This window comes from Aegilops tauschii, chromosome 5, assembly GCF_002575655.3.
Source record: "Aegilops tauschii subsp. strangulata cultivar AL8/78 chromosome 5, Aet v6.0, whole genome shotgun sequence".
NCBI lineage: Eukaryota > Viridiplantae > Streptophyta > Magnoliopsida > Poales > Poaceae > Aegilops > Aegilops tauschii.
The window spans coordinates 571,311,420-571,338,509 of NC_053039.3; the positions used below are offsets into that span (position 1 = coordinate 571,311,420).

At 43.9% G+C, this 27,090-nt stretch overlaps 2 protein-coding genes and 1 long non-coding RNA gene across 3 annotated transcripts; 1 reads left to right on the forward strand and 2 right to left on the reverse strand.

Moving 5' to 3' along the window:
- Positions 1-8,319: 8,319 nt before the first annotated feature.
- LOC109775375 (uncharacterized) lies at positions 8,320-11,880 on the reverse strand. The gene is given in 3 exon segments (XM_073498467.1): positions 8,320-8,826; positions 8,938-10,032; positions 10,035-11,880. Coding segments are annotated over 3 exon segments (3,336 nt in total). The 3' UTR covers positions 8,320-8,431.
- Positions 11,881-21,193: 9,313 nt separating this feature from the next.
- Positions 21,194-22,445, reverse strand: LOC120965460 (uncharacterized). The gene is made up of 2 exons (XR_005758477.2): positions 21,676-22,445; positions 21,194-21,547 (listed from the first exon to the last, which is right to left on the reverse strand). It is a non-coding gene; the product is annotated as an uncharacterized lncRNA (long non-coding RNA).
- A 155-nt stretch (positions 22,446-22,600) lies between these two features.
- On the forward strand, positions 22,601-26,849 carry LOC109775376 (uncharacterized). The gene is made up of 2 exons (XM_040391286.3): positions 22,601-26,163; positions 26,293-26,849. Exons 1-2 carry the CDS (start codon positions 23,223-23,225, stop codon positions 26,661-26,663), a joined length of 3,312 nt encoding a protein of 1,103 aa, XP_040247220.1. The 5' UTR covers positions 22,601-23,222; the 3' UTR covers positions 26,664-26,849.
- The last annotated feature ends 241 nt before the right edge of the window (positions 26,850-27,090 follow it).

Genomic DNA, 27,090 nt, shown 5'->3' on the forward strand with positions numbered 1-27,090 from the left:
ACACCGACGGCTCAAGAACGTGTATATTGTTTGGTTCACGTATAATAGGAAGCTTCCAACACCTGCCAACGCAAGATCCTGCCGAATCCTGCTGCGTAGAAATGGTCTATCTCGTGCTTAGCCGCCATTACGGATCGGCGGGCAGTTTCGCTGAGCCGCAGCTGCCACAAATGATTAACAAAAAAACAAGTTAATTAGGTAGAAAGGGAGGAATGCATGATTTAATTTACTGGGAGGGTTCACATGCATGCATGGAAACATGAGCTGTGGCAGCTAGCTTACGGTTGCTGCAGATGGACGGGCCACGTTGTCCAAGGATGCCACCAACGAACACAAGCAGAACGAGGAGGATCAGCATCAGCTGAACCGAGGTCGCAGAGGAGTTCTTCTTTGCCATCCTCGATCGTTCGGCTCTTTGCTTCGTTCCTGTGTTTCTACTTGGATGTGCAATGGGTGCTCAACGGAAGCACTTATATATAGAAGTTGTGAGTATAGTTAATTTTCATGTGGAAGTAGTTCAGGTGCAAATGTGGAAGCAGAGGAGATGGTGTGGTGCTTTTGGGGATTGGTGGAAGGAGGTATGCATGCATTGCATGACTGCCGGACGAAGAAAGGTAAGGAGTATTGTATCACACAAGTTAATCAAGGATAATATGATACTCCTATGCGAGTGAGAAGTAAGAACGCACGTTGCTATACATTGACTGATGACCCCTTGCTGGAGTCTTTTTTCAGTTCTTTGTTTCTAAATACCCTCTATGCCCATGGTGGAACATCTAGTCACTGATGAGAAGGCGAAGTATGCGGACCCACACCTGGGCGCATATGGTCAGGTCAGATAAAATAGTACTTCCTTTATTTTAAAATAGATGACTCAACTTTGTACTATCTTTAATAGGGAGTATCTTCGATTCAGATGATGATTAGGATCCCAACGTATTCATGGTTGGTGGAAATAATGAAGACAAGCCTCATGTATGCATGCAAGAACTCGTGCAGATTAATTCAAAGGATGGAAGTTGGTGGTAGCTGGTTACGGAGGCCCTAAGCACACCTGGTGCAACAGTTAAGTGGTGCAACAGTTAAGTATTTCTAATCAGTACAATAAGCACAAATAGTGGAAATACGGTATTTCTAAATAGATGTATGTTGCCTTTACTTCCACATGCATGCATGCATTTGTTGGCATTCATCTGTCAAGGTCGGTCTATATATATATAATATTCTTGGTCAAGTGGCCGCCTTGGCTGTACATGTTGGAATCAAGAGAAGATTAGTGATTAATACGCTTACCTGAGCTTGTGTTGCCATCACGAAAAGGGAAAAATTTGCGAAAGTAGGTATCGCACGTCCCTATCCGCTCATTGCAGTTTCAAGATTCATGCACCAATGTGCAGTATAAAACGCCAGTCATTTTGCTTCGGTAATATACAGCAATACAATCTGTAAACGCGGTAAACAGGTCCCATCAATGTTAGCTTTTAGTCAGATAATAAATTAGTCTTGCATACATGTGATGTCCATTCTCTCTCTCCCAAGCTAATTAATCTATTTACTTGACCTTCGCTAACTTCAAATAATTCATATCTCTTAAAACAAAATTCTAATTTTAATATTATTTTTACATATTTGACTCATGGCGAAGAGACCTTTAAAAAAAGACCGACCTCGAATATATTTCGAACGAGTTTAAAAAATCGATTTCATAATAACATATTTCACTCATTTACTAATAACATATTTCTCTCATTTAGAAAAATATATATTATAATAACATATTTACTCATTTCAGAATAACATATTCCCTCATTTCATAATAACATATTTCGTCCATTTTAAAACCAATCTGACACATTCCAAAACATGTTTCACTCATTTCATATAACATATTTCACTCGTTAAAAAAAACTTTACTCATTTCATCTAACATATTTCACTCATTTCAAACAAGATTTCATAATAACATATTTCAGTCATTTCAAAAAAGATTTCATAGTAACATGTTTCACTCATTTCATACTAACATATTTCACTCGTTTCAAAAAGTATTTCATAATAACATATTTCACTCATTCCACATAATCAGTTTCACAAGTTGACATTTCAGTTTATATTGTTTTCCTTTGCAGAACTTACATTTCATTTTTTGCTGGCTTGTTTTACAAAAAATGCATCTATTTCGCTGGCTTTTTTTTACATTTTTCTAGTAAAAATTGTTTTGTCATGGAATATGAAATGTCAAAAATTAAACTTGTTTCAAATGTATCCAGATTTGATCTTGTTCCAAAGGTCTTGACACCAGGAGTTCAAATATATTTGAAAATCAGAAACATAATTTTTGTTTAAGATATATGAATCATTCAAATTATGAAAGAAAATTAAACTGATGGATTTAAGAGAGGGCGAGAGCATGTGCTTGAATCAAAAAAGAGAGAAAGATGTCTATCATGCATGCATCCTTTTTTCTGACTATGATAGGACACACACAGTGACTTGACTCTGAAATACATAAAAGGCGAAATATGTGATATATCTAGGTTGGCCATAGCTCGCACGCATGTCAGAAAATGTGAGCGGTGTGAGATCTACGGTTAGGTAGCATCACCACTCAAAATGACTTTGCGAAGAAATTGCATCAATGTTGTTGTACATCGATTGACGACTCCTCGCACAAGTATCATGTGGAGTACATGCATTGGTGAACAAATTAACTTGTCTAGTGGATTTTCTAAAAAACCTAGTCATGTTCATCGATTGACGACTCCTTGCACAACTTTGCTTGTCATGTGGAGTACATGCATTGGTGAGACGTAGGGGGTGACGCAAGGAATTAAAAACCCTAGTCATGTTCTCCAGAGAGTGTGTTCTTGCGTATAAGTGTTTGAGTACAAAGGTTTCGAACCTGTAACTAGATGCTGCGGGGATGCTTATATAAAGTTTGCTTCCCTCCTCGCATGGTATGTTGCAAAGTGAGTTAAGATAGGTAATAACACATGCCTACTTTTAACAGCAACGGACGTCTTGATGTACAAAAGTAAAGCCCTTATGACTTAATCAATGCTCCTTGCAATTGGGCTACTTCTGTCCGAGTGAAGATCATCCAAGTGGAATCATGCTCCTGTCATCCGAGTGAATCTTCATTCGGGTGCCTTACCCGAGTGAGTAAACCCCCATGATGTTGTTGGTATTCCGATACCTGGAGTATGTGGGCATGAGCCCCCATGGTCTTTTGCTAGGTTTAGACCACTATAGGCCTACCCCGTAGGAGATGACCACATCAACATCCACAAGTGACGGACAAGTCCCGGACTCCGACAAGGAGTAGGGCATGCGAGAGAGCGAGGCCTCAAGTCCCATGCTCTCAAGGAACATGCAAACAAGAAAGCATGAACAAAAAACCTGGGTACTGAAATATAGGACTTTAATCTGAGCTTTCCAAATTTTGGAATGCACAACTCTAAGATAATATGCGTGTGCGTGACAACGAAACTTTTCCAGGTGCTGGTAGCACAAATAAGTATTCGTTTTCCAAACTGTATTCGGTTACTTAAATGGAGCCACGTGCCAACATTAATCTGAAATTTTTCATTCAGTATGGTACTACACTGTTAGGAAAGTCAGGGTACTATTCTCAAGCATCTAAATTATACTTGAAGGTGCCAATTTCCGAATTGGGGGCAGCCTTGGGATTGCTGGATGACTTGAGCTGCCATCATGGAAGTCAAGAGAAGTCTTCCAAATCAGAACGCACAGGGCTCCTTGCAATCTCCCCATGCATTGACTGACTTTCGCATGCAGATGTTCGCATTATATTCATTCATCAGAGAGGGGCCAATATCAAGTTGGATTCTACATACCTCCTCCCTCTGTTTCTTTTTTGCTTCGCAAATTATCTTACCTCAAATGGTTTGAGTGAACTCAGTCAAGTAGAGTTAGGGTTCCTTTTTATAGAAAGAAAACTCGTGAACGATTTGGTAGGTTTTTTTTTCCCAAATGGTTGAAAATAACTTGTGTGAATCTTGAAACCATCCAAATACCTGACGAAAATCTTGAAGAAGCCCTACAAATAATATGTGGTGCAGGGAATCGAACAAAAGCATCTAAATATTTTGAAGCATGTTCTGACCAGTTTTTTTTTAATGTATGGGCCATATTATTTATTTATAAACCAGGTGAAAATACAAACATACACACACCAACACCTCAAGATCATATATATTATCGTTCACATAGAATAGAAAGCTTCCTACGCCGGCCAATGCGAGATCCCACCAAATCCCGCTGCGTAGAAGTTGTCCATCTCACACTTATGAGCCACCACGGATTGGCGGGCAGCTCTGCTGAACCGGTCCAGCTGGGACAAATGATGAAACAAAACAAGTTAGATAGAAAGACAACAAAATTTTCATGTGTGTTTATGCAAATACAACAACATCGAGTGCTGGCTTACAGTCGTCGCAGGTGGACGGTCCACCTTGTTGCCCGAGGATGCCACCAATGAAAACCAGTAAAACCAGGACGACCAGCATCAGCCGAACCGAGCTGGCCGAGTACTTGTTTGCCATCAAGGTTCTGCCGACGAGATGGATGTTTGCTTTCTTGTTGAATTTGGAGTGGCAAGCTAACAGTTTGTGCAGTGGGTGCTCAACTCAAGCAGCGCTTATATAGAGTAGGTGCGTAGCTTCCATGAAATAAATGGCTAGCTAGGTGGAAATGAGGGGTTGGTGGAAGGAAGTATGCATGACTCTGCCGGGCAATGAAGGAGTATGAACGCACGTCCTATACATGCACTGACTGGCTCCTTGCACAAGTCTTTATCGGTTCTTTGTAAATGCCCTTCATCGTGGAACGTCTAGTCATTTTTGTTGGCATTCATCTGAGAAGAAGGGCCGAGTAGCCAAGTGTGCTGACCAATTTTGTTTGTTTGTTTGTTTGTGCTCTTGTATGCTTCTACACAGATGGCCGTATGCATCATTCTGATGCAGAGGCCGGGGAGATCCCCTTTTTCGAAAAAAAAAATGCTTCTACACAAGCATTACAGCTCATTTCATTCAAGCAGTGACATCAAACATTTGAGTACAAAGTACATAAGCATCAACTAATCTCGAGTATACGGAAAGCAACACTAACCTTTCTTGATATCTACATATAAATTTTTGGACAAAGAGTGGAATTTATTGACTCAAAATGAAGCATCAAAAAAATAACATAATGAGCACACACCCGGCCTCTACATAGCTAGGATGCACACAACCAATACCAACTCACACACACGAAAACACGTCGACAACTACCAAAGTCATATAAGACCAAAGCTACATGTAGGTGAGAAAAAAATCCCTAAAATGATCATATCTGCGATCAGCATACTACAGTAATGGCCATTTCCGCACCAATTATCTCATGACACCGCATGGACGATGAGGTTCTTTAACGGCAACGCCTTCAGTAACGGAGTGACACTCGAATGCCGCCGTCACTGGATCCAACCAAAAGGCCAGAATCTAGGTTTTCACCCTGAAGAATCAGTCCAAGCATATGCGAGCAATGTCTTCAACAAGGTAATGATGTAAGAAAAACATCATCATTGCGAGGTATAGCCATTCGGGCATGACCTAGGCTTTCGCGCCGGAGCTCGATGCCAGGTGCTCGAGTAGTACCATCATCGAAATCTCTCATGTGTTATTGCCACCACTTTTCCGCGAATCCAGCAGTTACATGCGATGCGACTGCTGCCACTGCACAACCATTCCTCTACGTGAAGTCTTCTTCCATAGTTTGTATCGCACCGCCGAAGTCAATCACCAGATCAAAAGAGATGAACACTCACAAAGATCTTTCGATGACCACCGTCGTCGTAGAGCCGTAGGAAGTTGCTGCAGTGCTTTGCAGTCACCAACATCGGGCTGATCAGATCTGAATCACCACGGCTTTGTTGGCCGGAGCGGAAGGTCAGCACCTCGCTGCTGCAGACTCGTACGGGCCAACCCGCACAGCTGCAAGGTGTGTTCCCACTGCGCCACTGCTCCGGTGCCGCAGCATCACGTAGCCACAAGGCCGACAAGGAATGAGGCTAGAACCCCACGGAGCTCCCGATCTGAGCGCGATGCCGCGAGACGAGATGCAGCTCCGATTCCCAGCAGACAGTGGCCTCCGAATCCGCCGCATCTCCGCATCACAAGACGCTCGCCGGAGAGCAGTTTAGATCCATCACCACAGGGCACTTCCTACTCCTCCCGCTTGCCAAGACGCTACACCAGGAGCAGCCTTGTGGACCAGCCACCGCCACTCCAGATCTGCATCGCGCCTGCAGCCTGCTAAGAGCCCACCAGGCCGTATCCTTTGGAGAGCAGCAGGCCCCGCCGCCGCCGCCTGCGACGGCGGCAAGAACCACCGAGGAGAAGGGCTCCTGGAGAAAGGGATTTGGGCACCCCGGTGCCGCCACTGGGGGCGACACGGGAGCGAGGGCTAAAAGCCCATCCTTGATCCTCTATCTGTAAATTTGGTACTTCCTCCGTTCTAATTATAAGTCTTTTTAGAAATTCCACTGCAAACTACGTATGACGTATATAGACACATTTTAGAGTATAGATTCACTCATTTTGCTCCGTATATAGTCTATAGTGGAATCTCTATAAAAACTTATATTTAGAAACGAAGGGAGTATCACACTTTCATTAACGCGCATTTGAAACTTTATTGATATCTATCTATAAATTTGGCATATACGCTGTGAATTAGACATGGTAGGTAGAGATCAACAAGCAGATCCTTCCGAAGCTATGAATCTTGTTCGTTTATTTCTTACATGCAGCCTGATCTCTATGCTACCACTCGTACAGCCATAAAGTAGACTGGAATTTTGAACCTGTCTTATATTTCTTTTCGTTACCCAAAATTAAACTTCTTTTCCTGTCGCAAAAAAATGACCTTCTTTTTTGGGAGCAATTAATCAAGGGATACCTCTTGATGGGCTCTAGCAGCGGTCACTTTCTTGGCCCGGGAGGGTGCCAAGTACATATGTGCTTCTATATGTGCTTCCTAAAAATGAAAAAGCACGGTCCGTACTTGTGCTAGAAGCACAACTGTGCGCCCCGAAAAGGTAAGGAACAACTTTCAAAAAGAGTGAAAAGTACAGTTGTGCTTCCTAGTTTCGTGTTCTCTTGGGTTAATTTTTTTTATTGCTTTCTGGTTTTTATGTTTTTATTAAAAAACATTTCATAAAAACATATCATCATGAGATCTAGCTAGTTTTAAATATCCTGATGTGAGAAATTCAATGATGAAGACGGTTCGTGATTTGAACGCACCGTTGAAGATATAAAATGTCCCCCTAAAAAAAGGAGATAAAACATTTTGAAAAAATAAATCTGCAAAAAAATTGCAAAACTCCCAGGTTTCACCATCAAAGATGACCTTTGCAAAGCGTACTGAGTTTTTTTCTGAGAGCAGAAAAAGCTACCCCAAATTATACAGGCTTGAGATTCAGCCCGAGGCCCAGCCCAGTAGTACGTCACCGAGGTCCGAAGGCGCAGAGGCACTCGCTGGTCTGGTTACTGGTTAGACTCGATTCGATCCCTCCTCTGCCCCAGCCGACCGCCGCGGCGTTGCCAGCCACCTCTGCTGCCGGCCTGCTCCGCCAAAATCTCCCCGGGTCTCAGCGGAGGAACGCTGGTTGGGTCGAGCTCGCCTGCTCCGTTGCTCCTGCTTCTCTCGAAATGGATCGGGTAATTTCTAATCCAGCTACTGAGTGCTAACTTAAATGAGTGCATAGACAGAGTGCCTGACTCTCACTGCACTCCACCCCTATAGTTTATCTCAACTAATTTGCCTGAAGCTGAATCCGGAACAGCCAAATCTGCCAGAGCAATGAATGCGGCATTCCTATGCCTGATGCTAGACAAGAGATCTCTCACGGAACAATTCACACCGTAGCATCATGCGCGCAATCAGAGGACAAGTGCTACTGATAGTATATATTGGGCAGTAGGCGTCGACATAGTTCCTCTTGTAATATAACACAACACATTCAGACTTTCAGAGTACATCAGACAGTCAGCCTTGACATCCCTATGCTGCAGCCTGACAACATGTTTTCTTCCGCACTTTTATCACGCGGTGGATCAGTATTTCCCTTGATGAAATATCACTACCAGAACAAAATGTACACCATTCCCTCGCCCTGCCTGATCTTTTGAGGGTGCTCGTCGTCTTGTAAGACTTTATGTGTGTGTACGCTGCCTGTTGTGGGCTTTATTCAGTTAAAGCCGGACGCTTCAAGCGTCTTCGTTCTAAAAAAACAAAATGTACACCATAGAATCCTACATTTCAAGAGGCTTTTCAGGAACATATCTTTCAGTCACTTGAGCAAAATAAGCATAGACTACAGCTCACCCGTAAGTAACATACATGCGAGCAAAAACAAAATGTCCTATTCCTTGACACGCAGCGCACAGTATTCTCGTTTGACTGCGGAGATTTCTGCGTAGACGTCCGGCATTGTCGGCCAATCTTTTGGTGTCTCCGTGGAGCATGAGAGACCAAGCTGAGCAAGCTGCATAATGCAGCTCAGCATTCCCACCATTGCATGGTTTCCTTGGTCTAGGTTTCTGTCCACGCCTTCGTCTCCGAAATTTTGGATGATGACATTAGGATCAAGTATCTCGTGGATCTTTGTAGGAAATGCATTTCCCACAAATTTCTGAAGGCTCAGACCATTCTTGAACAACTCATCTGTTGGGCGTTTCCCAGTGAGCATTTCTAGGATGATAATTCGATAGCTATATACATCGCCCGCTGTTGAGATCTTGTTCCCGATGCCATACTCTGCATTGTTGATCATTGAGTTGTCTTAGGACATTGATTATTGAAAACCATAAAAGTACTTGAATGATATTAGGGAGTAAACATAATAATACTAATATAGAAAATGTATACCTGGTGCAATGTATCCAATTGATCCTCTCAGTCCTGCTAAGCTCGTAGAAGTAACAGTACTTGAAGAGTTGTGATTTTGAAGGAACTTAGCTAACCCAAAGTTACTGAGACGGGCACCCATGACATCATCTAGTAGCACATTGCTAGGCTTCAAATCACAATGGACTATAGGGGGCATGCAACTGTTATGTAAATAACCCAGTGCAGCAGCCATATCCACTGTGATTGTTACTCTGGAGCCCAAACTCAACGGTCTTCTCGTTTCCGAATAAATCCAGCTCTCTAGGGTACCGTGAGCCATGTATTCAATAATAAGAGCCTTGAAATCATTCCCTTTGTGGTCCCATGTTGAGCAGGCAGAAATCACCCTTACGAGATTATGATGACGAGTGTTTCTAAAGGCCTCGCACTCGGCAGCAAAGCTTTTTGGTGCTCCAAGTTGATCAAGCTTGAAAACTTTTACAGCAATCATTCCATTTGTTTCAGACTCAAGGACACCCTTGTATACTGATCCATATGCCCCTCAACCAACCAAGTTATCTAGAGAGAAACCGTTCGTCGCTTTGGCTAAATCAGCATATGAGAAGCTCTTCATCTCCGTATATGATGGATGATCTGAATGTTTAGATCTCTTACTCCTCCTCTTCAAGAGAATAAATACTACACATGACATACATACCAAAGCAAGAGCCGCCACACTGATCCCAGTTATCTTTAGAGTACGCCAAGTGTGCCTGTGTCTGGATGACACGGAGCAAAGTGGCAGTTGTAGCATCAAGGAACTAGAGCACAACATACTATTCCCTTGGACAAATACCTCACTAGAATTTTCAAATATGCCCCCTTGTGGCATTTGACCATCAAGGTCGTTGAAGGACAAGTTGAGAAGCTTCAGAGATTTGAAGGACTGGAACAAGTTTGGAATTTCACCACTCAAGTTGTTTCGAGAGAGATCTATCTCAGAAGTACCTCTCAAATTGACGAAAGAGTGAGGAATACGGCCGTCAAGAAAATTACCCTCCAAGTGAAGGGACTCTAAGTGGACATAAGCACCTAGAGTAGTTGGAATGCGACCGGAAAGGCGGTTGTTGGAAAATTCAGTGGGCCTATATTGATCAAGCCACCAATTTCCTGTGGAATCTGTCTAGAAAGCTGGTTGTGGGACAAATCCAAACCTGCAGATAAAGAGTCAAGAAAGAAGAGCTCTCTTGGTATGCTCTCACTCAACGCGTTACACGAAAGGTCGAGAGTGATTAAACTCTGGCAATCACCTAGCTCCCTAGGAATGGGTCCACTGAAATTGTTATCTTGCAAGGATAGCTTGGTCAGTTGACGGAGTTTGCCTATCCAACGTGGAATCTGTCCAGAAAGTCTATTCTGTGACAAGTCTACGGAACTCAAGTTGGCAAGGTTTCCAATTGCGTTGGGGAGATCACCAGCAAACAGATTCTGCTCCATTCTAAGAAATGAGAGGTTTGTGAGGTTCCCTAGCTCTGGTGGTATGCTACCGGACATCTTATTTGCGTGCAGAACCAAAGCCCGTAGGCTATTTGCAAGCCTACCAACTGAACTCGGAAGATTACCTTGCATCATGTTGGTTCCCAAAGACAAGACCTGCAGCTGCGTGCAATTTGCCAACGAGGAGAGGAATGACCAGTCTCCAGCTTCTAGCTGATTACTTGCCAGAATTAGCTCTTCTAGGTTAGAAAGAGACCCAAAAGAAGGGATAGTACCATAGAATGCATTGGCCCCAAGGTTAATGGACAGGAAATTGGTTGCGTTGGCTAGCGATGCAGGGATTTTTCCTCCAACCTTATTTTGTTGCAGTATGAATGTTTGGATGCTTGGAAGTGTATATCCGATGTCAAATGGAAGTTCCCCAACAAAATTATTGACGGCTAAACTAAGGTAGGTGACTGAAGACATGTTGAATATGGGGGTTGGGACAGTCCCCGACAGAAGGTTGTAAGAAATATCTAGTTCTTGCAAGTTTGGGATTTTTGCTATACTCACTGGGATACTTCCTTTGAAACTGTTGGCCGCAAGCAGAAGGATCCGAAGGGAAGAAAATTTACCCAGAGTCGACGGTATGGTGCCTGCAAGACTATTCACCGACAATATAAGAGCTTGCGAGGGTGAATTGAAATTTGGAACGACCGCAGGTATTTACCCAGAAAAGTTGTTCCATCCAAGGGCTAATCTTTGAAGCGATGTGCTGTTGAAAAGAGCAGGAGGTATCTCTCCATCAAGGTTGTTTCTTACCAAGTTCAACACCTGAAGAGATGAACTGTGAGCAAGGGCCGACGGAATGGGTCCTGTGAGGGAGTTGTTTGCGAGGATGACAGAAACAAGGGAGTTAGAGCTGTTGCTTCCAAGTGAAAGAGGAATGTGGCCTGTCAAGCTGTTACGAGCAAGGCGTAAAACCGAGAGATTGCGGAGCATCCCGATGCTTTTCGGGATATCTCCACTAAGCTTGTTATTCCCAAGATCAATCACCTGGAGGGATGTGGAGGACAGGGTGTTGGGGATGGAACCAATAAGGCTGCTGGAGCTGAGGTTAAGGTAGCTCCACCTGCTCAGCTGCCCGAGTTGCGATGGGATGTGGCTGCTCAAAAGATTGCCCGGGAAGTGGATTCTTGAGAGGAGGGTGAGGTTGGCGATGCAGGGCGGTATCTGGCCATCGAGGCCAGAGTTCTCGAGGTCCAGCGCGACAACGCGAGATGCGTTGCAAGTGAGACCGAGCCAGCTGCAGAAAGGGAGGGAGTTGTTCTGCACCCATGAGCCAAGGACGGAACTGGGGCTGCTGGAGAGGTGGAGCTTCAAACAAAGGAGGGTTTCAAAGTCGGTGGTGTTAGATGAAGAAGAAGAAGCAGCGGCAGCGAGGCTCAGAAGAGAGGTTACAACAGCAATGGCTAGGAGCCTTCCTGGTCTGACGTCACACATGTGCTTCTTCAGTAAGCTGCGTGTATCTTTGTACTAGTGATATGCTGCACTTATACAAGGAGGACAGGTGAGCTGCAAGCTCCTTCCTTGCACATACCCTGGCTCTTTGCAAAGTAGTAATTGCCATTTCTGTCATGTGAGCCGCTAAATTCTTCTTCCACATCTGCACCTAACATACTTTCTTGCTATTTCTGCCATGTGAGAAATTCAACTCTTCTCGGTCCTAATTTCAGACTACCTCTGTCTGTCTTGGTCCTCAATCACCACATAATTATCTTTTGGACTACCTCTGTCTGTCTCAGATGCCAAAAAGAATGTATATATGTACACTTGGCCACTTGGCCACTTGGCTGTTATCGGAACCCAACTCGATCTTTCCATATGATCTAGAACATAAATACCGTTTAAGATAACTAATTGATAAGATCTTTGAGGTGGCAGTTTGACTAGCAATTTATATCTAAAATATATTATTTCAAATAAAAAATATTACATGATATTTTCTTATTTAGTGATGGTCAAAACTGTAGAAGTTTGACCGGCGGTAATTGTAAAATACCGACTTGTATATTTTCTGCAATTACCAACAAATTAGAAAACTGACTGGACAAATTACTCTGTACTCCACATGATACTCGTGCAAGGAGTCGTCGGTCAATGTACACCAGCTCTTCATGCAGTTTCTCCCCTTTTCATGCGATGGCAACTGAAGTGGAGGTAAGCATATGATTCCCAACCATCTCTTGATCCCAACACGTACAGCCAAGGTGACCACTTGGCCAATAATATAATATATATGGACCCACCTTCACAGATGAGTACCAACAGATGCGTTCATCTGGCTTCTCATTTGTGCTATCTGCGCCTGAAATTTCTCATCTAGAGCTGCGCATTTCGTTTTAGAATTTTTGAAATAAGCTCTGATGAATTTCCATCATTATTTGTGCTTCTTGCACTGATTAATTACAAGTAATTGTGTTGTTGCAGCAGATGTGCTACCACTCGCTCTGGGCCTCCCTTTACATCTAGCACCCAAGTACCCAACCACCATCAGCTAGCCGCCTCCAGTCCAGGTACCAACTTCCATCCTTGGAATCAATCAGCACGAGTACTATGTATCCTTTGTTTCTTGCGTGCTGCTACTTGAGGCTTGACTTGCTTTTTTGCCACCAACCAGCCATTGCCAATTTGCCACCCTCAATCATCACTTGAATCCAAGATTCTGGTTTGGTTTTCAATTTCACCACATGTATGTACAGAGGCGGGTCCGCACACTCGGCCCTTGAATTCTCAGATGAATGCCGATAAAAATGACTAGATGTTCCACCAGAGAGGATTAAAAGCATTTTAGAAAGAAAGAAAGAAAGAAGAATCGACAAGGACTTGTGTATTGAGTCATCATTCAATGTATAGCAACGTGCATTATTAGAGTATATCCTTTGATTAACTTACTCCTTCCTTCCTCGTCCGGCACATGTGTACTTCCTTCTTTCTCTTCTTTGCACCTAACCTAATTTCACATGGAAACTATACGTACATAAGTACTCTATATATATAACCCATTGAACAAATTGTTAGGTTGCCACTCCAAATAGAAATACAGGAACAAAGCAAAATTGGCATCCATCTCGTCAGCCGAACGAGGATGTATATGGCAAAGAACAACTTTGCGACCTCGGTTCGGCTGATGCTGATCCTCCTTGTTCTGCTGGTTTTCGTCGGTTGCATCGTCGGACGAGGTGGGCCGTCCACCTGCGACCATCGTAAGCTAGCTACCACTGCTGCTGTTTCATACATGTGAACCCTCCCAGCAAATTAAATCATGCACTCCTTTCTTTCTAGATGATTGACTTGTTTTCTGTTCGTCATTTGTGGCAGCTGCAGCTCAGCAAAACTGCCCGCCGATCCCTGGTGGCGACTCATAAGCATGAAAAGTTCGGTAGGATCTTGCGTTGGCAGGCGTAGGAAGCTTCTTATTGAAAAACTGTTTGATGTATATGCGAACCGGACAACATTGTTCTTGAGGTGTCGATTCCGTGACGTTTCTTCGTATTGATATGTTTGTAATGTGACCTGGTTTACATATAAATAATTCAAAAGCAGTCTAATTGGCGCATGCATAGTTAAAATGTTCAGAGCCATCGAGGATTATAAGTTGGCGCATGCATAGTTAAAAAGTACTGAATGTGGGTCGTGGACTGAGAATATCTAATTTCCAGGGGAATTTCTTGACTAATTACTGGGTCTACCCTCAGGGCGCCCTATAACTTATGCTAGGGTGCCAGGGAAGAAAAGAAAGGAAAACGGTCTTCTTTTATATAGGCTTTAAGGAAAAAGGCAAGTAAGTTGTAAGCCAAAAATCAAGGCTTTTAAGGATCTTCGACAACTTATAAATAAGCTAATAACAAAATTTTTTGTGTCTTTCGAGATAACAAAGATATGACCATATTCTAGATCTATTTTCAACAGACGAGATCGGATAGTAGAATAGAGTGGAGGATTTGCTGCTTTCTTAAAATGATAAAGAGTCAGGAGAGGGTCTATGTTAATAGAGCTCTTTAGATATTTGTGACTTCTGGGACTGGTTTCACATGACCGTATAGATATATTTTTATGTGAGACATATAGTGAAGAACTAGTTAGTGAAGCTGATCATGAAAAATAAACTCAGATGCTCATCACAGATAGTTATAAAAATAGTTGGATCATGTGAAACCAGTCCCAGAAGTAAAAAAAAAATCGAAATAGTTAAGAAATTTCTTGGGAATTCATTCTTAGTCCATGGCCCACATTCAGTAATGGATCTAAACAGTACTTTTTAATGCAAGGGGTAGGCGGGATTATTTATATGTAAACAAGGTCACAGTATAAACCATGGTTTTTGAGTTGCTGTATAGTCGCCGACTAATCGCCAAGTCATTTTCCAAAAATCAAGGCGACTCGCGACTATACAGCGACTTATGGCGACTATACAGCGACTTCCGTCGACTAATCGCCTAGCCGCAGGGCTCGCGGCGACTCGCCAAGTCGCGACTCAAAAACCTTTGTACAAACATATCAATACAAACAAACATATAACACACGGACAACCTCAAGAACTTGTATATTGTTTGGTTCGCAGATAACAGGAAGCTTCCAACGCCTGCCAACACAAGATCCTACCGAATCCTGCTACGCGGAAATGGTTCATCTCTTGCTTATGAGCCGCCATTAGGGATCCGCGGGCAGTCTCGCTGAGCCGCAGCTGCCACAAATGATTAAGAAAAAACAAGTTAATTAGTTAGAAAGAAAAGAGTACATGATTTAATTTACTGGGAAACATCAGCTGTGGTGGCTAATTAACTTACGGTTGCTGCATTTGGACGGCCCACTATTTGCCAGGATACCACCAACGAAAACCAGCAGAACGAGGAGGATCAGCATCAGCCGAACCGAGGTCGCAGAGGAGTTGTTGTTCACCATCCTCGATCTTTCGTCTCTTTGCTCCTTCCTGTGTTTCTATTCTACTTGGATTGGCGACCTGGCTCACAATTTGTGCAATGGGTGCTCGACTAGAGCACTTATATATAGAGTAGTACGTATAGTTTCCATGTGTGAAAGTAGGGTAGGTGCAGATGCGGAAGATGAAGAAAAATGGTGTGGTGCTTCTGGGGGTTTGTGGAAGGAGGAGTATTGTAGTACAAGTTGATCAAATTAAAGGATATGATACTCCTATCCTATGCGAGTAAGAGCATCTCCAGCCGCGCCCTCAGGACGGCCTCCCCAGGCGATTTATTTGCGCCGGCGCCGAAAAAACAGCCCAGTCGCGCCCCCAGGACGCCGAATTCCGCCGGGTCGAGCCGTTTTTGCGCCCGGCGCTCGCAGGCCGAACCCGGCGCACTGGGGGGCGCTCGGGAACTCCGGCGCAAGGGAAAAGTGTTCCTGGGGCCACATTGACATGAGAAAAGTCAATCCACCCGCCCAGATTCGCCCTCCTGCCCCCCGCGCTCGGCCGCCACCCTGCGCCACCCTGCCGATCCCGGCGCCGGCCACCGCCCGCCGCAGCTAGGTAGACCGTCTCCAGCCTAGAAAAAGAAGGAGCGTCGCCGAGGCAGCCTCTTCGCCGCCGCCCGGGCACCTTTTTCGGCGTTCCGGCCGCGCAGGGCCTGTACGCCGGCGGGCTTGCGCCCACCTCTCCCACTAGGTGTTCGGTGAATTGCCCGGCCCGGCGATGGACTCCGAAGATGAGGAGGCGCTCACGGCGTTGCTGGTTGAGGAAGCCGAAGTCGACGTCCAGGAGCAGGAGCATCTCATGGTGCTCGCCACCCTCGCCGGCCTGCTCGCGAGCAGTGAGAAGCCGCAGCGGGGTGGCTCGGCGCTTGGGCGGGTGAAAGCAAAGAACCGGCATCGTCTGGAAGGCTACTGCATGCTCTACTCGCACTACTTCGCCGACGCTCCATTGCACAGTGAGAAAACATTTTGGCGCCGTTATCGGATGAGCCGAAAGCTTTTCCTCCGGATTGTGAATTCCATCCGGGAGTTCGACAGCTACTTCAAGTGCAAGAAGGATTGCACCGGCACACTTGGATTCACCTCGATCCAAAAGTGCACGACAGCTATGAGGATGCTTGCATACGGAGCTCCCGGTGATCCGCTTGACGACTATGGGCGCATGGCCGAGTCTACCACCATTGAGTGTTTCTACAAGTTCTGCAGGGCAGTGGTGACAGTGTTTGGACCGCAGTACTTGCGAACACCCAATGCGGAAGACACTGCTCGGATCCTAGCACAGAATGAAGCAGGAGGATTTCCTGGGATGCTTGGAAGCATCGACTGCATGCATTGAAAATGGAAGAACTCTCCATTTGCTTGGCAGGGGTTGTACAAAGGCGCCAAAGGCGGTTGCAGTGTGGTGCTTGAGGCGGTGGCCACACAGGACCTCTGGATTTGGCACTCCTTCTTTGGGATGCCAGGAACTCACAATGACATCAAAGTCATGCAGTGCTCCCCAGTCTTTGCCAAGCTTGTTGAAGGTCATTCTCCTTCGGTGAACTTCGAGGTCAATGGACGGCAGTACAACAAGGGGTACTATCTAGCTGATGGCATCTATCCGAGATGGTCGACATTTGTGAAAACCATCTCAAACCCTGTGCCAGGAGGCAAGAACGCCTGGTTTGCAAAGATTCAGGAGGCTTGCAGGAAGGATGTCGAGCGGGCATTTGGTGTGCTCCAATCTCGATTTGCTGTTGTCCGGTTCCTTGCTCAGACCTGGTCGAAAGATCAAATGTGGGAGATCATGACTTGCTATGTCATCTTGCACAACATGATCATTGAGAGCGAGCAGGAAGAGCCAGTGTTTGACACTGAACCATACCACAGGCAGGGTCCTCTTGCCCAAGTTGATCATCAGCTACCGGCAAACTGGACTGACTACCTCAATATGCGTCAAGAGATCCGAGACCCACAGATGCATCAAGAACTGCAACACGATCTGGTGGAGCACCTATGGAGGCTCAAGGGCGAGGCCGGGAATGGTGATGAAACTTGAGTTTTTATTTGTTAAACGATATAATTTGTAGTGAACTATTTGATTTATGTGATGAAACAAGCTGAAAACAGACCGAACTATGTGACGAGCTAATTGATTCCTATTTGTTTGCGAAAATTCGCGCCGAAACCCTCCGAACCGTGCCGAATATGGACCGATTCACGCAGTTATCGGGCCGTTTTTTGACAGATTTGGGCCGAAAGCTGGGCTGAATTCGGCGCCTGGGGACGACCTGGGGCAACGGCTGGGTGCCGAACCTCCCCCAGCGTCGATTTTGTCGCCGGCGCACCCCAGGACGCCCTTTTTCGGCGTCCTAGGGGCGAACGGCTGGAGATACTCTAAAAACCCACGTTGCTATACATACATTGACTGATGATCCCATGCTGGAGTCTTTTTCGAATTCTTTCTTCCTTTGCAAAGTGCCCTGTATGGTCGAACGTCTAGTCGTTTTTGTGTGCGGGCCCACACCTCTGCACATGCGGTCAGATAAAACACAATCTTGGATTCAAACGATGATTGAGGATGGCAACGTAGGCATGCATGCATGGCTGGTGGAAATAATGAAGTCAAGCCTCAGGTATGCACGCATGCATGCAACAAGTCGTGTTGATTCAACGGGTGGTAGTCTACCTGCAGGCGGCGGCTACCTGATGGTTGTTGGGTTCCTGGGTGCTCTGTATCCTGAGGCCCTGAGCGAGTAGCACATCTGGTGCACATCTTCTTCCCCAAATTCCAAAAATTAAATTCAGAGTTCTAGAGATAACATGCATCCGCGTGTCCATGAAAAATTTCAGGTTCAGGGAGCACAAATAAGCAAATAAATCAAACTGTCTGACAATTCTAGTACTAGGAAATTCAGGGCATCTGCATATCACCGCCATGAAAAGAAAAGAAAGGAAAAAAAAGGCATCTGCATATGAACGCACGCCTGTCAAGTTGGGTTCAGGTATAAAACATGCCCAAGTGGCCACGTGCGTGAATTGGCTGTACATGATGGAATCAAGTGATTATTGGGGATTAATATACTTTCCTCAGCTTCAGTTGCCATCATGATTAATTGGGGATTAAATTGCATCAAGAGCTGATAATTGACTGACGGCTGCTTGCACGAGTATCATGTGGAGTACAGAGTAATTTGTCCAGTCAGTTCTCTAATTTCTTGGTAATTTCAGAAAATATACAAGTCATTATTTTACAATTATGTTGGTCAAACTTAGCTTTCACCATCAGTAAATAAAAGAAGAGGAATACCATGTAGATTGCAGAGCTAAGGCTAGTGTTCTTGGATTTCACAAAACAGACTTGAATAACATGTAATCTTTTTTTATTTGAAACAATTTATTTTAAATTTAAATTGCTAGTCAAAGTGCCACCTAGAAGATCTTATCAATTAGTTATCTCAAACGATATTTATATTCTAGATCACAGGGAGTATATCCAAGGGGGAACGATCGAGTTGGGTTCCTATCACAGCCAAGTGGCCCAAGTGGCCCAAGTGTACACACATTCTTTTTGGCCTTCATGCATCTGAGAGAGGTAGCAAAATCAACTTGGGTAGTCCAAAAGATAATCTTTCAATTCTTCATGGAAAGGTAGTCTGAAACTAGGACCGGGATAACTGGAAGGAGACTTGAATTGCTCACATAGAATAGAGAGGAGGATTTTGCTTAAAATGATAAGAGTCAGGAGAGGGTCTATGTTAATAGAGCTCTTTAGATGTTTGTGACTTGTGGGACTGGTTTCACATGACCCAGATATTTTTATTACTTTCTGTGATATGCATCTCAGTTGTTCAACTTGACTAACTAGTTCTTCAATATATACGTACCACATAGAAGTTTGTATTGATGTCTATACCACTATATAGTATACCAATATCACGGCATATGAACTGTTGGATGTTTAATCGATTGGAGCATGTTAAATGGATTTCTTTCTGGAGCAGTGTGGACATACATGCACCGTTTGACTTGTCAATCTAACGGCCCAAGTTACAGGTAACAATACACTGACCTCCGGTGAATATGGGCCGTCCGTCGGACCGGATTATATGGTCTGATGTATAGTCACACCTTCAATTATTTATCAAGGGCTCCACATATTTCATAGAACAATTATTTTACGAGATGTACTGATTCAAACGAAACTCTATAAGCTTCAACTATGACTTGCTTAGCACATGCCACAGTGCTAGTAGAAAATAGTTCTTCAAAGAAATTCATTAGATCATATATAGTCTACTGCTCATGAGAGTGGCATTTTGGCACATGGGAGCGCGACCTCCTAGTTTTTAAAATGTGTTTTAAACATATTTTGAAATGTCAAAAGATTCCAAATAAAACTTGGCGCGTACATCTTTATATTGTACATGCTCACAAAGTCGTTCTGCGAAAAACTGACAACTTATTTGTCGCATGTGAAAAAGATAAAATCCGGTGTTAAAAAAATGTTTTTCACAAGACATCCTTTTGTCTTTTTTACACAAGTCACAAAAAATGTTGGTTTTCCGCGAAACTTGACGTGCACACATATAATGTCGAGATGTATGCGCCGAATTTTCGTTTGGAATTTTTTCACACTTTGAAAAAAAAATCACGTGCAGGAGCGCGCGCTCCGGGAGCACCAACGGATTTCCGACTGCTCATTTACTACTACATGTTATTAGCTACAATTACCTATAATTACAATGGATTTACTTATTCATCATATGGCCTTTTGACGATAACCGTCGTCATTGCTACCATCATGGCCAACTCTACATCATATCCGCTCTCCTAGCTCATTGCCAAGTCACATAGTTGAAGAGACACAAAATACAAGTTATAAGGTTACATACATAGTTACAAAGACACAAAATATAAGTTACAAGAAACTGTAATTGCCATCTTTGCCCTTCATGCATAGCTGTTAGGATCATACTGGATCGGCGGTCTAACAGGAAAAAAGGAACCAAGGTGTTAACCGATCCAACCAAACGATCAGGTGTGCAATTGGGATCAAACTGAAAAAAACCGATAACTCATGACCCCCGATAACTCAGGACCGTCCCTAATTGTATCTAGTAACATGTAGTAGTGAATGAGCAATCGACAATGTATATGATCTAATCCCTGCAAAAAAAAAAACAAACGTCTATGATCCAATAAATGTCATTGAAGAACTGCTATACTAGCATGCTGGCACATGCAAAGCACGTCCATAGCTGAAGTGTATATAATTTCAACTGAATCGGTACATCTTATAAATATATTTTGTGTGAAATATGGGGCCTTTGAAAAATCTATCATGTAGTCCCTTTTGATTTTAAATAATTGACGGTGTGGCTGTCCATACTACCAAAGTTGCCGCCTATAACCTGGGCCATTAGATTGGCAGATCAAAAGGTGCATTTTGGTCCACATTGTTGCAGAAAGAAATCCATTTGACATGATCCATTTGATTAAAGATCTAATGGTTCATATGGTAATACTTAGTAGTATAGATATAGATATGTGAGAGCCTAGAGCTTAATCGGCACTAATCTCCTGTGAAAAACAATAGAAAGACAATGACCAAACACTTCAAAAAAAATCAGCACGAATCTTGCGCATAATCCCGTGGCTACAGCATCTACTGAGCTGTATATATTTCTCAATCGATTGAGAAATTGCAAACTGTATAGATATATTTTTATGTGAGATATATACTGAAGAACTAGTTAGTGAAGCTGAACATGAAAAATAAACTCAGATGCTCATCACAGATAATTATAAAAATAGTTGGATCATGTGAAACCAGTCCCAGAAATCAAAAACAAAAATATCTAATAATTTGAAACAGTCACGAAATTTCTTGGGAATTCATTCTTAGCCCATGGCCCACAACCAGTAATAGATCTGAACAGTACTTTTTAATGTACGGGGTAGGCCATATTATTTATATGTAAACCATGTCACAGTACAAACATATCAATACGAACAAACATCACAGATCACACAACAACACCTCAAGAACATGTATATTGTTTTTTTCGCATGTATAATAGGAAGCTTCCAACGCCTGCCAACACAAGATCCTACCGAATCCTGCTACGCGGAAATGGTCCATCTCGTGCTTATGAGCCGCCATTAGGGATCCGCGGGCAGTCTCGCTGAGCCGCAGCTGCCACAAATGATTAAGGAAAAACAAGTTAATTGGGTAGAAAGACAGGAGTAGATGATTTAATTTACTGGGAGAGGGTTCACATGCATATGCATGGAAGGAAACAGGAGCTGTGGTAGCGTGCTTACGGTTGCTGCATTTGGACGGCCCACTATTTGCCTGGATGCCACCAACGAAAACCAGCAGAACGAGGAGGATCAGCATCAGCCGAACCGAGGCCGCAGAGGAGTTGTTCTTCACCATCCTCGATCGTTCGTCTCTATTCTACTTCCTGTGTTTCTATTCTACTTGGATTGGCGACCTGGCTCACAGTTTGTGCAATGGATGCTCGACTCGAGCACTTATATATAGAGAGAACGTTGTCTTTGGATTTTGGCAGTAGATGCTTTCTCCCTTTCGGCAGGTTTGATACAGTTTGGCTTGCGAGCATTTAGGCCGTAGTTCTACTTTTCATATTCTCCGGTCTGCTACTTCGGGTAGACCTGATTGCTTGTAACAGTCATGGTGACTTGCGTTTGCTCCGTTTTTAATAAAAATGGGGCGGGGGGAAACCCCTTTTGATCAAAAAAAATTAGAGAGAACATATAGTTTCCATGTGAAAGTAGGGTAGGCGCAGATGCGGAGGAAGAAGATGAAAAATGGTGTTTGGGGCTTGGTGGAAGGAGGCTAGTATGCCGGACAATTGAGGAAGGAAGGAGTATTGTAGTACAAGTTGATCAAATCAAAGGATATGATACTCCTATCCTATGCGAGTAGGAACATTGACTGATGACCCCATGCTGGAGTCTTTTTCGAATTCTTTGTTTGTAAAGTGCCCTCTATGGTGGAACGTCTAGTCATTTTTGTGTGCGGGCCCACACCTCTGCACATGCGGAACACAATCTTGGATTCAAACGATGATTGAGGATGGCAACGTACGCATATCCGTGTCCATGATTGGGGATTCAGAGTTCTAGAGAGAATATGCGTGTCCATGAAAAATTTCAGGTTCAGGTAACACAAATAAGCAAATAAATCAAACTGTCTGACAATTGTAGTACTAGGAAATTCAGGGCATCTGCATATCACCGCCCTGAAAAGAAAAGAAAGGAAAAAAGGCATCTGCATATGAACGCACGCCTGTCAAGTTGGGTTCAGGGAAAAAACTTGCCCAAGTGGCCACGTGCGTGAATTGCATGTACATTGAGAAGCAGAGGTTACAATTACTGTCGGTCAAAATTAGTTTGACCATCACTAAATAAAATAATATCATGTAGATTGAGAAGCAGAGGTTAGTGTTCCTGGATTTTCACAAAAAAAAGACTTAAATAACATGTATTCTTTTATATTCTAGATCACAGGGAGCATATATATCCAAGGGGGAAAGATCGAGTTGGCTTCCTACAACAGCCAAGTGGTCAAGTATACATACATTCTTTTTCGCATTCATGCATCTAGCTGACTGAGGACCAAGATAGCTGGTGGGAAAGGTAGTCTGAAACTAGGACGGAGATAACTGGAAGAAGACTTGAATTCCTCACATGGCAGAAATGGCAAGAAAGTAGGTTAGGTGCAAATATGGAAGAAGAAATTAGCGGCTCACGTGACAGAAATCTTGCAGCTCACCTGTCCTCCTTGTATAAGTGCAGCATATCACTAGCACAAAAAAACACGCAGCTTACTGAAGAGGCACAACATGTCTGACAGACCAAGAAGGCTCCTAGCCATTGTTCTTGTAACCTCTCTTCTGAGCTTCGCTGCTGCTGCTTCTTCTTCATCTTCCAACGCCACCGACTTCGAAACCCTCCTTTGCTTGAAGCTCCACCTCGCCAGCAGCCCCAACTCCCTCCTTGGCTCATGGGTGCAGAACAACTCCCTCCCTTTCTGCAGCTGGCTCGGTCTCACTTGCAACGCATCTCGCGTCGTTGCGCTGGACCTCGAGAACTCTGGCCTCGATGGCCAGATACCGCCCTGCATCGCCAACCTCATCCTCCTCTCAAGAATCCACTTCCCGGGCAATCTTTTGAGCAGCCACATCCCATCGCAACTCGGGCAGCTGAGCAGGTTGACCTACCTTAACCTCAGCTCCAACAGCCTTACTGGTTCGATTCCCAACACTCTGTCCTCCACATCCCTCCAGGTGATTGATCTTGGGAACAACAAGCTTAGTGGAGATATCCCAGAAAGCCTCGGGACGCTCCGCAATCTCTCGGTTTTACGCCTTGCTCGTAACAGCTTGACAGGCAGTATTCCGCTTTCACTTGGAAGCAACAGCTCTAACTCCCTTGTTTCGGTCATCCTCGCAAACAACTCCCTCACAGGACCCATTCCGTCGGCCCTTGCTCACAGTTCATCTCTTCAGGTGTTGAACTTGGTAAGAAACAACCTCGAAGGAGAGATACCTCCTGCTCTTTTGAACAGCACATCGCTTCAAAGATTAGCCCTTGGATGGAACAACTTTTCTGGGTCCATACCTGCGGTCGTTCCAAACTTCAATTCACCTTTACAATCTCTTATATTGTCGGTGAATAGTCTTGCAGGCACCATACCGTCGACTCTGGGTAATTTTTCTTCCCTTCGGATCCTTCTGCTTGCGGCCAACAGTTTCAAAGGAAGTATCCCAGTGAGTATAGCAAAAATCCCAAACTTGCAAGAACTAGATATTTCTTACAACATTCTGTCAGGGACTATCCCATTCTCCATATTCAACATGTCTTCACTCACCTACCTTAGTTTAGCTGTTAACAATTTTGTTGGGGAACTTCCATTTGACATCGGATATACACTTCCAAGCATCCAAACATTCATATTGCAACAAAATAAGGTTGGAGGGAAAATCCCTGCATCGCTAGCCAACGCAACCAATTTCCTGTCCATTAACCTAGGGGCTAATGCATTCTATGGCATTATCCCTTCTTTTGGGTCTCTTTCTAACCTAGAAGAGCTAATTCTGGCAAGTAATCAGCTAGAAGCTGGAGACTGGTCATTCCTCTCCTCGTTGGCAAATTGCACGCAGCTGCAGGTCTTGTCTTTGGGAACCAACATGATGCAAGGAAATCTGCCGAGTTCAGTTGGTAGTCTTGCAACTAGCCTAGGGGCTTTGGTTCTGCATGCAAATAAGATGTCTGGTAGCATACCACCGGAGCTAGGGAACCTCACAAACCTCTCATTTCTTAGAATGGAGCAGAATCAGTTTGCTGGCGATCTACCCAGCACAATCGGAAACCTCGCAAGCTTGACATACGTAGACTTGTCACGGAACAGACTTTCCGGACAGATTCCAAGTTCGATAGGCAAACTCCGTCAACTGAACAACCTCTTCTTGCAAGAAAATAATTTCAGTGGACCCATTCCTAGAACGCTAGGTGATTGCCGAAGTTTGATCACTCTCAACCTTTCATGTAACTCCTTCAGCGAGAGCATAACAAGAGAGCTCTTCTTTCTTGACTCCTTATCAGCAGGTTTGGATTTGTCCCACAACCAGCTTTCCGGACAGATTCCACGGGAGATTGGTGGCTTGATTAATATAGGGCCACTGAATTTTTCCAACAACCGTCTTTCCGGGCATATTCCAACTGCTCTAGGTGCTTGTATTCGCCTGGAGTCCCTTCGCTTGCAGGGTAACCTACTTGATGGTGGAATTCCTGAGTCTTTCTCCAATTTGAGAGGCATTGCCGAGATTGATCTTTCTCGAAACAACTTGAGCGGTGAAATCCCAAACTTTTTCCAGTCCTTCAATTCTCTGAAGCTTCTCAACTTGTCCTTCAATGACCTCGAGGGTCAAATGCCACAAGGGGGGATATTTCAAAATTCTAGTGAGGTGTCTGTCCAAGGGAACAGTATGTTATGTTCTAGTTCCCCAATGCTACAACTGCCACTTTGCTTTGCATCATCCAGACACCGGCGCACTTGGCGAACTCTAAAGATAACTGGGATCAGTGTGGCGGCTCTTGCTTTGGTCTGTTTGTCATGTGTGGTATTTATTCTCTTGAAGAGGAGGAGTAAGAGATCTAAACAGTCAGATCAACCATCATACACTGAGATGAAGAGCTTCTCATATGCTGATCTAGCCAAAGCGACAAATGGTTTCTCTCCAGACAATTTGGTTGGCTCAGGGGCTTACGGATCAGTATACAAGGGTGTACTTGAGTCTGAAGCAAATGGAATGATTGCTGTCAAAGTTTTCAAGCTTGACCAACTTGGAGCACCAAAAAGCTTTGTTGCCGAGTGTGAGGCCTTCAGAAACACTCGTCATCATAATCTTGTAAGGGTGATTTCTGCATGCTCAACATGGGACAATAAAGGGAATGATTTCAAGGCTCTTATTATTGAATACATGGCTAACGGCACCCTAGAGAGCTGGATTTATTCGGAAACGAGAAGACCGTTGAGTTTGGGCTCCAGAGTAACAATCGCAGTGGATATGGCTGCTGCATTGGATTATTTACATAACAGTTGCATGCCCCCTATAGTACATTGTGATTTGAAGCCTAGCAATGTGCTACTAGATGATGCCATGGGTGCCCGTCTCAGTGATTTTGGGTTAGCTAAGTTCCTCCAAAGTCATGACTCTTCAAGTACTATTACTTCTACGAGCTTAGCAGGGCCGAGAGGATCAATTGGATACATTGCACCAGGTAAACATTTACTATATTATTATTATTATCTTTACTCCCTAATATGATTCAAGTTTCCCTTTTCCTTTATTCAAAAGGAACCTTTTCAATAATCATTGTTCTAAGATAACTAAAATTTAAACAATGCAGAGTATGGCATTGGGAACAAGATCTCAACAGCGGGCGATGTCTATAGCTATGGAATTATCATCCTAGAAATGCTCACGGGCAAACGCCCAACAGATGTGTTGTTCAAGAATGGCCTGAGCCTTCAGAAATTTGTGGGAAATGCATTCCCCGAAAAGATCCGTGAGATACTTGATCCTAATATCATTGGAGACGAAGTTGTGGACCATGGAAACCATGCAATGGTGGGGATGCTGAGCTGCATTACGCAGCTTGTTCGGCTTGGTCTCTCATGCTCCACGGAGACACCAAAAGATCGACCGACAATGCCGGACGTTTATGCAGAAGTCTCTGCAATCAAACGAGAATATTCAGCATTGCGTGTCAAGGAATAGGACAATTTTGTTTTGTTCGTTTGTATGTTACAAGTGAGTTGTAGTCTATGCTTAGTTTGCTCAGGTGACTGGAAGATATCTTCTTGAGAGCCTTTATGTTGGGCTTCTTTGAATTTTTGTTGTACTGCTGACACTTCATCAAGAGAAATAATACTGATCCACTACATGATGAAGTGCGGAAGAAAACATGTTCTCAGTCTGCAGCATAAGGATGACGTTGTCTGATTTATTCAGAATATGTTTTACTATACAAGAGTAACTATGTTCAGACACCTGCAGCTCATTGTTCCTAGAGTTAAAATGGTGGCACTCTGTGGTTAAATCTGATGACTGCATTCAGAATTGCCATTGGCAGTTTTCCTCTGATTACAGTCATGATATTACAGTGTGAATATTGCTCTGTGAGAAATCTGTTTTTTCTGGCATC

Coding starts and splice junctions, on each gene's coding strand:
- LOC109775376 (XM_040391286.3), top strand. CDS start 23,223: ATGTCTGACAGACCAAGAAGGCTCCTAGCCATTGTTCTTGTAACCTCT. Junction 26,164..26,292: donor AATTGGATACATTGCACCAG/GTAAACATTTAC, acceptor TAAACAATGCAG/AGTATGGCATTGGGAACAAG.